The sequence below is a fragment of the Eupeodes corollae genome, chromosome 1, assembly GCF_945859685.1.
Source record: "Eupeodes corollae chromosome 1, idEupCoro1.1, whole genome shotgun sequence".
NCBI lineage: Eukaryota > Metazoa > Arthropoda > Insecta > Diptera > Syrphidae > Eupeodes > Eupeodes corollae.
The window spans coordinates 307,632,593-307,643,534 of NC_079147.1; the positions used below are offsets into that span (position 1 = coordinate 307,632,593).

General features: G+C 33.2%; 1 protein-coding gene across 1 annotated transcript; it reads right to left on the bottom strand.

Moving 5' to 3' along the window:
- Positions 1–368: 368 nt before the first annotated feature.
- On the bottom strand, positions 369–6,180 carry LOC129943269 (transcription factor Adf-1-like). Its single transcript, XM_056052579.1, has 2 exons — positions 5,849–6,180; positions 369–1,428 (listed from the first exon to the last, which is right to left on the bottom strand). Exons 1-2 carry the CDS (start codon positions 6,021–6,023, stop codon positions 659–661), a joined length of 945 nt encoding a protein of 314 aa, XP_055908554.1. The 5' UTR covers positions 6,024–6,180; the 3' UTR covers positions 369–658.
- Between the last annotated feature and the right edge of the window lie 4,762 nt (positions 6,181–10,942).

The window sequence follows — 10,942 nt, forward strand, 5'->3', positions numbered from 1 at the left end:
GTAGAACAATGTTCGAATGGCGTTATTGATTTAATGATGTTAATGCAACTAATCACTTAAAAGGATCTTTGAAAACTGTAAAAGGTTTTTTAAATTGTTGCTAGGTCAGAAGAACAACAAAATTTTCTGCATCTTACGGCATTATCTCACTTTATCGATTTAAGACTGAATTGAAATATCAAAGCATTACACACGGTTTCTAAAAGATTTTGTTCAGACATTTAGGAAAATTTATCCCACTCAAAAGCCAAGAAACTATAAGAAAACATCCATTTGTGACTACCTGCCCTAAAAAAATAAGTTAGCTCAAGAAATCTCGGTTTTGAAAAACGAGCTATAGCTGTTGTGTTGCTTTTTTATAGAACCGTGACCAAAACTTTCTTTCAGAATTTTCAATTTTCTGTTTTATTAAAAATCTTATATAATAAAATCTTCTACATTTTTTTTGGTTCGTTTTCAAACCTGTTAAAAATCGATTTAATCTAAATTCTTTAGTATTCGAATATTTTGTCACTTTTGATTGTCGCTTGATGGTCTTAGAAATTTTAATAATCGAGTACTTTGTGTTTTGTAATGTTTATAATCTAACAAAAATATTAATCTAACATTAATGTTATGCATCCTAATTTAAAGACCTAATGACATGAATTTGTAAGTCTTAAACATAATCTCTTTCCCGTTCAATCTCTTCTTTGACGACAGAGTTTTGAGATCCTTGTCGTTGTGGTTCCTTTCGAAGAACTTTAAGTTTGTTTCCGTAGAATTGTCTGCCTTGAGAACTTTCTGTACTTCGGTTCAGGTATGCACTTTGTGATAGGAAGGATATGTGATCTTTTTGTGGAAAGTCTTTTGAGTCACTGAGAACTTCTTCGAGAGCTTCAAATATTTTTCCTTTGAATAAAATTTTCTGTCGGGAATTCATGTTTTTGATTTCCGGCAGAATTATGTTAACGAATTCAAAATCAAGATCCCTTTTTGGTACTTTGCTGGTGATAGGAAAATCTTCTGAATTTTTTCGAGTTCGTTTTTTGGATTGTATAGGGTCTACATAAAGCTCTGGTTCTAGTTCATGATCTCTTTCTGGTTGATGTTGTGGTTCAGGAGTGGGAACATGTTCTTCGTCCTCCTCTGGAGCTTTCTCTTGATTGTATGAATTTGGAGAGTCTAGATTAATTACTTCATATACACAATTATTGTCTTCGGATTGATCGATTGACTGTCGGGAGTTTTCATGAGTTGAGTCAAGTTCGCTTGGAGTTAAGATACGGAGGCTTGGCAGTCCCTGTGATAAATGCTTTGTAAGAAATTGCAGTTCATCGTGTAAGTAATATCGTTTGTGACGATTTGGTCCAGAAGGGGATTTGTAAATATTCACCGAACGGGCGTATGCGGTGCGAATATTTCTCCAACGTTCTCTGCAGGAAGCAACTAAAAAAAAAGGAAGAAATATTTAACATTTTTAAGTATCTGAGATTCTGTAAGACTACAATTTCAATCTTATAAAAAGCCCCTGGTGGACACTGAATAGTTTCCATTTGTACCCTTGACAATTTGCACAGGGTTAAACAAAATAAAACTTATTTTTTAAACAAAACTGAAGAAAGCTTTCTAAAACAAACAAAGTTCTTTATAAAACAAGTTAATATTGATTTTACAATGTAAAAATGTTACTTCTACAGTTTCGAAAAACCTTGAATGTGAAGCTTTAACAGTTTTAAGAAATACTTTGTAGCGTTAATTTTTGGTGTTCAAATTTAAAAATTCTAATTTTTTATATTTTTTTCAATATGGTACAAAAACCTGTTGTAAAACCAATATTAAGAAGACGAATTAGTTGTAAGATAAAGACAATATTTGTTAACCGTTTTGCATTTTTCTGTTAAAACCCGTTTCAATATAAATGCGATTGAGGGACTTTATAATTTATGTGGGACAGGTGAAGACTAAAAACCAAACAAAATGTGTTTAAAAATAAATAAAACACTGGAATTTTGAAAATAGAAAATAATAAGAAATAAGAAAAATAAACCAATAATAAAATTAAGACTAAACTTAAAGTTTGGATAAAATTTGTATTGTAAGGATCACAAATAATAAACCATAAATGAAATTTTCTGATTTCAAACCATTGATGGTTTATTCTTAAGAGTGGACTTTAATATTTATTTTATAAATTAAGAATTAAAATAGAAAATTATAAGTGAAAGTCAAAAAGCCTAAGGCGCCAGTTATAGCTATCATTAATTTTCATAATTGGAAACAAACATTGAAATTTGTTTGACAGGTCGTTTATAGCTATCATTAAAAATGTCTGTCCTTGAAAAAAATTTAATCATAGAAAACCACCGAAAATTTTTTACTGACAAAAATCTGTCATTGAAACTGTGTAAAATTGGAACATAAAACAGTGGAACGATTAGTTTCACTTTTGAACATAAAAGTATCAGCTGTCGAGGAAGATAAATTTCCGTCCGGAAAATATAAAAATAAATTTTTAGCAAAAAATAAATGCGCAACTAATTTTTTTTTCTAAAACAAACTTTTTCAATTTCTAATCGTATTATTTATCTCAAAAGCCTGACCTGATAGAGAATTTCGAAGACGAATTCGGAGTAACCTTTTAAAGAGTAGAATTTTATTGTTTGATGGGAAGTTAGTGACCGTATTTTTATAGGCCAAAAAACTGAAAAAAAAAACTTTCAGTTCAAAACTGTAAGAATAAAAAAATTATATTACTTTCATACTTATTTTATACTACAAAGAATATCGTTTTTGCCATATGGCTAAATTTGTAGAAAATCAATGCCACAGTTTTTTTTTTTTGTAAACTTGCAAAAAATACTGCTAACTTGGATTAACATACTCCTCAAAGTTCTCTTAGTTAAAAATAGGTTTAATAGAAGAAATGGGGCTACTTTCCATTAGTTAAGCACGCGTACATTTTTCTTTGTTTCTTATATCAAGGTATTGGGTTTTAAAAAAATAGCTTTACCAAAAAAAAAAGGAAGAAGTCTGTCTCGGTGTTAACCCTTATAATATTCGCACAATATTTGTTTTACTCACTGTACACTGTAATTTAGTTAGAGTTGCATATTCTGGCTTACATTTGACTTTAATAGGATAGTTAGTGAATTATGACTTAAGAAGGATTTAATAAGAAATTAAGTTAATGATTAATAAATTAAAAACAAAATTAAATCTCATCTAAATGATTTATGATAAGAAAAAAATATTTAACTGGCTAAATTCTGATTGCAAAAATTATTAAGTTTCAAATTTCAAATCAAAAATAATTATGTAGTTAAAACAAGCTTAAGTATTTCTATTCTTCCAACAAGCTCATGAATTAAATTTTTCCATTCGTATGTCACTCACTTGTTCGTGACTTATTTTTAACTTCACATAAGAAGTTATTGTAATGGGTCCGATTTGTCAAATTGAAAATTTTAACATTTCTCGACGTTTCAAGGTCCCTAGAGTCGAAATAAAAGACTCTTAGAAAGATTTAGTTCGTACGCCCGTACGTTCGCGACGTATTTTTCGTTGTCCATAGCTCAAGAACAAGAAGAGATATCAACTTCAAATAAATGTTGTTATACAGATAATAAGGCACAAAGATGCAGAAAGGGCTGTCAAAAAAATAGCGTGGGCGGTTTTTTAATCAATACCAATTTAAAAAAAAGTGAAAATTTTGGTTAACTCTAAATATCTTACGAACCAAAAACGCTAGAGGCTTGAATTAAATTTTATATTATATATTGTAACGTGATACCAAACAAATATTTTTTTGAAAAAAATCCAAAAAATTGATTAAAGCCTAAAAAAACATTACTCAAAGTTGGTAAGAATTGAATTTCGACTCAAATATCTTTTCAAAAATTGGAGATAATGGCTTTCAAATAATTTTAGCTCATAAGAAATATTTTGTCAACATTCAGTAAAATTTTGAGGAAATTCGAAGTTTTTTTTTACCAAAAATAGGGCGCTTAAAAGAAAATTTAAAAAAAGGTGGTAAAATTTTATTTTTGACTCAAATATCTTTTGCAACTAATTTAAGCTTATAAAAAAAATATTGTTTTCAACATTCCGAAAAAAATTGAGAAAAATCGAATCGACATCTTTTTTGAAAAATAAAAATCCAAACAAAAAAATGAATAAAAGTTATTAAAAAGTTATTTTCGACTCAAATATCTTTACAAAAGTTTGCGGTATTGACTTTAAAATACTTTTGGCTATTTACAAATATTGTTGTCAACATTCAGTAAAATTGTGAAAAAAATCTAATTGACAGCTTTCTTACAAAAAAATAAAAGCCTAACAAACAAACAATACTAAAAGTTGGTAAACATTTACTTTCGACTCAAATAGCTTTTCAAAACTCAAAAATATTGTCTTCAACCTATTTTTTTTTTTTATAAAAAATATAATTTTCGATATTCAGTAGTTTTTTTTTTTAAATCCAACCGTCCGTCTTTACATAATCTACAAAAAATAGTTCGCAAATTAGGAAAAAACTGATGTTAGGTTCTTGATATCTCTCAAATTAATTTTATTCATTCAATTTGTAAAAATTTAAGAAATGCTACTTAAATTCATAAAAAATTTAGTCGATTAAAAATCTATTTAACCAAATTAGATATTCAAACTTAACTACTTCTACATATGAAAAAAATTGTTGGTAATTTTAAAATTTTAACCTTCCGACCACAATACATTTAAAATATGCATACACCACAACAGGGGTGGCATAACACAACAGCCAGGATTAAATTAAAAAAAAAAAAAAACTTTAAAGGACAACATCTAATTTTTATTCAAACACAACAATTTATATACTTTATTAAAAACATAAAAAACTTAATTCTTAAAAAAAATATTTTTACAAAAAAACTGTAGAAAGGAAAATGAAGCAAAATCAAAATTACAGTTCGAATAAAAATGTCTGGGGTGTTATAGCACCCCTGTTGTGGTTGGAAGGTTAAGAACAGTTCAACTAACAACTTTTTTAACCCAACAATAAAACCTACAATCTTATAAGCAAGACAAATATGAAAATATGGATGGGAAGTTATCAGTGTGGGTCACATCCCAGCCTTTTTTTTTTTCATATCTAATTTGTTATTTTTTTAATTCATAAGTCCCTTTAAGTGACTTATGAAGTATTACTAATAGTAGCTTATTAATTTAATTTTTTTAAAGGCACTAACTAACTGACGATTTAATTTTGTGATCATAAGACACTAGCTAACTTACGAATTTTTTTTCAACCATCTACAGACTTATGACTTAATGATTTTTTGATTCAAAAATTCGTAACCCTCATACTCAGAATTATAACTCCCTCTTTCGACTTCTGTACCACTCATCTAACTTCATTCTCACTAATAGATTTTGTACAGTTGCCAGTCAGGCGCCTATGATTAACAACTTTTTTGGACAATAGTGTCATTCATCTAAAATCTCTAAAACTTATGAATGATTTTGTAGAAATAATCTAAAAATAAATAAATTAATGTTTTCTTGTCCTTGAGTTGCAAATAAAAAAATCCACTTTTGAAAATGCATGTTTCGCTAGATAAAAGGTGTCACTGAAAAAGTAACATCTTAAATTAGAAAACAATGACGGCAGCCCTAATTCAACCACTTTATCAACATCTTATAACACAGCAAATCAATTCAACAATGTTGCTCCGATTATGACACTGGCAATATTTTTTTATCACACACCAGCCGGCCGGCCATACGTCGCGTCGTCATCGTCGCGTCACGTTCGTCATTCACCATGAATTCATGAATCATTTATTAAACAACAACAAATTTATAAAAATGTTCATAGATACATACGTACCCGTATCTTTCAACTGCTGTGAAATATCAGCCCATGCGCTTTCAACGTATTCCTTCTTCAAGTAATTCGGCGCCGAACGATCGTACATACACGGATGAGATTCAACCAATTTGCATAATTTCGCGTTCAGCGCATAGTAATCAACTTTATGATTACTCATGTTGTCTTTTGACATTACTTTTTTATCACTTTAAGTTAATAATTATTTAAAAATTAATAAATTTCTTCCAAAAAATGTCACAATCACAATGCAAACCGCGTGATTGAGCAACTGAGTTTGAATTTATCAACAACCAAATCTTTTAATATAAATACTGATAAATCAGTTTGGAAGAAATGACGGAGGTGATATGATGAATCAGTCTCAGACCTCAGTCTTCTATAGCCTCAGTCAGCACTCAGCGCCACACCGTCAGCATTCAGCAACCAATATATTTTGCATTTATACGTTTAAAGAAAAATAAAATCAAGAAATATCAAAACAAACGCAGACATCAATGGTGAAGTGATATTTTTGATATGGTCTTTATCAGGGTTGCCATAGCTAGCCCCATATAAACCAATATTGTAGCCTAAATCCTCCCAAGTATTAGCTCAATTTCAATAGAATATATTTTTAATTAAAAACAAACATACCAAAAATTAACTCTCAACTTATGCGTGTTATTATTCCAATGATTCATCATACTCAAATTATATTATTTTAAGTTTAGAGCGAAATTTCATTATTAAATATCGAGAAAATACAAAATAAGTAGATATTAAGCTATTCTTTATGTTATTAAAAAATAATCTATTTCAAGACATGAAAATGGTAATGTGGAAACACTGTGTTATGCACTAATAAATGATACAACCTTTTTTTCTTATGTTCACTTGGGGACTAAGGCCCCATTTTGGAAATCCAATATAGAGCTTAATTAAGATGGATTAATTTCGACGCTCAAATAGGTTTACATCACTTTTTAAAAAAAAAGTTGGCTTTTGAAGTAAATATTAAATTGGTATTCACGAAATGAGTGATTTCATAAAGGTTCGCTAACAGTCGAACGTTCGATTCGCTTATAGTAATAAGGGCCTAACTCTTGATTGGGATTGTCTGCACCAAACAACTTCACAACAAGATTCCTTCTTTAAACACGATCATTGGTATTTTCGATCCGTGTATGTCGTGAAACCATAGGAGATGCGAATGTTTACATAAACTATCCGATATAGTTTTAAATATCTGTTTCAGCAGAAGTAGATAAATTATTGATAAATAAATATCACTTCACGCAAAGTGGTAAACGGACACTTTTTCTGAATACAGATACCACGCCACGATCTTGGGTCAACCAAACATTGAATGAATTGGAAATGACACCATCATAACAACTGTTTATATTGAAACGGTAGCAAGTGATACCAAACTGTATAAAACAAAATGCCATCTGGTGTCAAAAAGAGCAAGTAATTATTGGATATTATTAAAGAAGAACTAATTATTTGATCAAGAAGATGATCTGATCTAAATTACGGGAAAAATAAAGCAAGACTAGGATTAAAACTACGGTTTAAGCTGTTAAAAAGCAATTGTGGTCATCAAGGTAATCAAATTTGTACACTGTTGTTATATTATTATTTCAAATGTTGGTGAAAATTAAAACATTTTAATAGCAAGTTGTTGAAACATATAATTGTAAAGAACGATATTGTAATAATGTTGGAACACAGTTCATGAAAAAAATATGGCTTCTCACCGCGTTTCTGACGAATGAGTTTAGTAAATTTATAGACAAAAATGTCTTTTTAGTTCTTATCACCTAAAATTACTGACACTTTTCGATAAACAACCCAATCTGGAAAGCCTGGTGCTTACCTATGTGTATGTTAGAGATAGCCTCACCGTCACCAGCTGAAAATTATCACACACATTTTTAAGGTATGACGTATTTACCTGCGGCTGTCAGCATGTTGCTGGGAATATATTGAGATTGGGAGCTGCGATATATTTTATCAACATTAGAGAGTATTTACGTAGAACTGAGTAAAATACGAAAAAGCAAACAATGTACCTAAACCACCGACTTACCATATCAGAGGAGACAATAGGTAAGGTAGGTTCATGTCATGATCGATTAGGGCTACACTCTATAAGATCTAGATTAATTGCTGATGCCACTTAATCGAAATCTATGGAAAAAAAAATAAATTATATTTATTAAATTAATTGCACATGTAAAATTTGAAAACAATATACAAATGTGCATGTAGTCATTTTAACATTGACTGCATTTGGTTATGGCCACAATGACTTCGGGTCTTTCTTTCAATTTTTCTTAAACTGTAACAAAATATTAACAACATTAATTTGTGTAACAGAAAACAAATTTTGAAGTCAATATCTTTGATTTTGTAGGTTTTTGTGTTTTGTTTGTTGTAAATTTTTAGAAGAAAAAAATACTAAAAGTATGCAACGATATTTTGCTTGTGATACAATAAGTTTGATTTCAATATCTGTTTTTGTTCCCGACATTCTTAAGCGAAGTCTGATTTTTATCAATTTTAGCAGCATTATTTGAATGTTTTTATTTATTATTCAAAAATACAGATTGCATTTTTCTAAGAATATTTTACATTAAAAACCAAATTTTACATAGAATGGAATATTTTTCAAATCAGTACCTTCATCTATTGTCGCCGAAAACCGAATAGAAACTGTCGTCTGCTGATGATCAGCGGCGTATAGGAGTTCATCTGAGTTTCACTTTAGCGGAAAATGGTAGGGAAACTTGACCATATTTAGGAGTAAGGATTTATGAAATCAAGTTTTTGGGGTTGCTTGATTCAGGAGTAGTACCCGTGGCATGATGGTTAGTGCGTTGGACTGTCGTTCTTTGGCTTTCAAAGTGAAAACAAGTGTTCGTTAATTTTTAATTTCATTTAAAAAGAAAGTGCATTTGTAGTGTTTGGCAGTTAAGTAGACAGTTTGCCACTGTTTAAAACAACAAATCGATAGCCTAGTGGAGCTGGCGTCCGAAGACAGATCCAGAGGTCGTGGGTTCGAATCCCGTGCGGAGTGCACGAAAAATATTCTTGCTTTTTTCCACAATCGAGAAATTGTGGACTTCATTGATTGGGAAGAAAAGCTGATGGAGAAGGAGAGGAAAGCAGGGGTATCGAAAGATACCTCTGCCAACACATCGGGCGATGTTGCGGTGGTGCCAGCAGCGGTACCGCAAGCAACCGCAATAACATCAGGTCAGGCATCTGACCAATGGATAAAGGCAACAACCAACAAAAAAAGGAAGATCAAGAAGCATAGCCCAAATAAAGTGGAGAGGGCCAACTCCGCTAAGCGGCGGGATATGAGAAAGGAAATGGAGGGTGGTAAAGGAGGAATTACCACCGAAAGTGAGTTCTCAGACTACGCCGAGTCTGAGAAAACAGAGTATGTTTCCGAAGGTGGAGAGGGGCTCTTCAGGTCTCCGAATATGCATTTAATCATATCGGAGCCAGAGCCAGTCCCGCCGACAACGAAGGCTTTGGAGGTAGAGGCGGACCTCCAAGAGGAGACAACGCTTGTAAAGGCCCTGCAAGCCAAACAAGCACAAATAAGCCAATTCGAGGAAAACCTCAGAAAGCTCAAGGAGGAAATGGAGCCCCTCCTCAGCCAGTTAAAATTAAAACAAGAGGCGCGCCGACAAGAAGAGGCAGCTCAACGGCAACAAAAACAACTGCAGCAAAAACAACTGCAGCAAAAACAACAGCAACAACAACCACAGCAGCAAAACCAACCACAAACCAAGCCCGCTACCAAAAACACAGGAGCGGAGCAAAAGAAAAAACCGCCATCAGCAGTGACAGGCCCAAATGTTGAGGGCCCATCGACCTCAACTAAAGCATTGGAGCAGCAACAACAGGAGCAGAAACAGCAGCAGCAGAAACAGCAGCAGCAGAAACAACAGCAGCAGCAGCAACAGCAGCAGAAACAGCAGCAGCAACAACAGAAACAACCACAGCCCAAGAAAGAAAAAATACCACCGATAAGAACTCATAGAGTTGACCTGGACGACATAAAACAGGTATGTAAGTCGGCCACTAAGGGCAAATTTTTAATTAAACTCTTAAGCGAAAAAGAAAAGAATTATTCGGTCCAGTGCTTCTCATTGGCCGAATACAAGCTTGTGAAAGAACTGTTAAAAGAGGCCATAGCTGAGTTCTTCAGCTACACGCCAAAAAGTGAAAAGTTTAAGACGGTCCTTCTGAAGGGCATAAGTTCCTGCACGGAACCGGAGGAGCTCTTAGCTGAGCTCCGCCAAAAAGCCAGTGACGATCTCGATTTTATCGGGGTCAAGCCTTTCACTACGGTGAAGACAAGACGAGGGGGTTATAAGCTGCCAATGTTCCTCGTAACATTATCGCCCCAAAGCAGTTTGAATAGTGTCGAGAGAATCACAACTCTCGACAATCAAGCTGTACGCTGGGAGACATTAAAAAGGCACGACGACATTCTACAATGTACGAAGTGCCAGAGGTTTGGCCATGCCAATGCCAACTGCAATATGCAGTTGCGTTGTGTGAGGTGCGGAGAAACCCACAAAGAAGGAGAGTGCAAGCTGGGGAATGAGCGGGTTGAGGATTTGACCCTGCTCAAGTGTGTCCTTTGTGGAAACCAAGGGCACCCGGCTAACTATAGGGGTTGCCCTAAGGTCCAACAAATGAAACATAAACAGGCCAGTCAAAAAGCCGAAAAAAGTCGAACAGTTAGTCGACAGGCTCCAACACAAAAATTCGTAGATCCCAAATTTTCCTACGCCCAAATGGTGTCAGGGAATGGGAACACGAGACAGGCTCCACCAACGGTTGCCCCAAAGGCCCCTGTGCCTAAGGCACCAGAGGTGCAGCCTGACATTGTAGCCTTGTTGTTGAGCATTCAAGGTCAACTAACAGGACTGCAAAGTCAGATAAAGGAGCAAGGCAAAAGGGTAGATCATCTCTACTCTTTGTTGCCTGGCCTGGCGCAATTTAGATCATAATGGGCGCGCTGCCGGAGACGCGCCTTAAAGTCCTAGCTGTGAATGTAAATTCACTGATTAGGATTGAACGAAG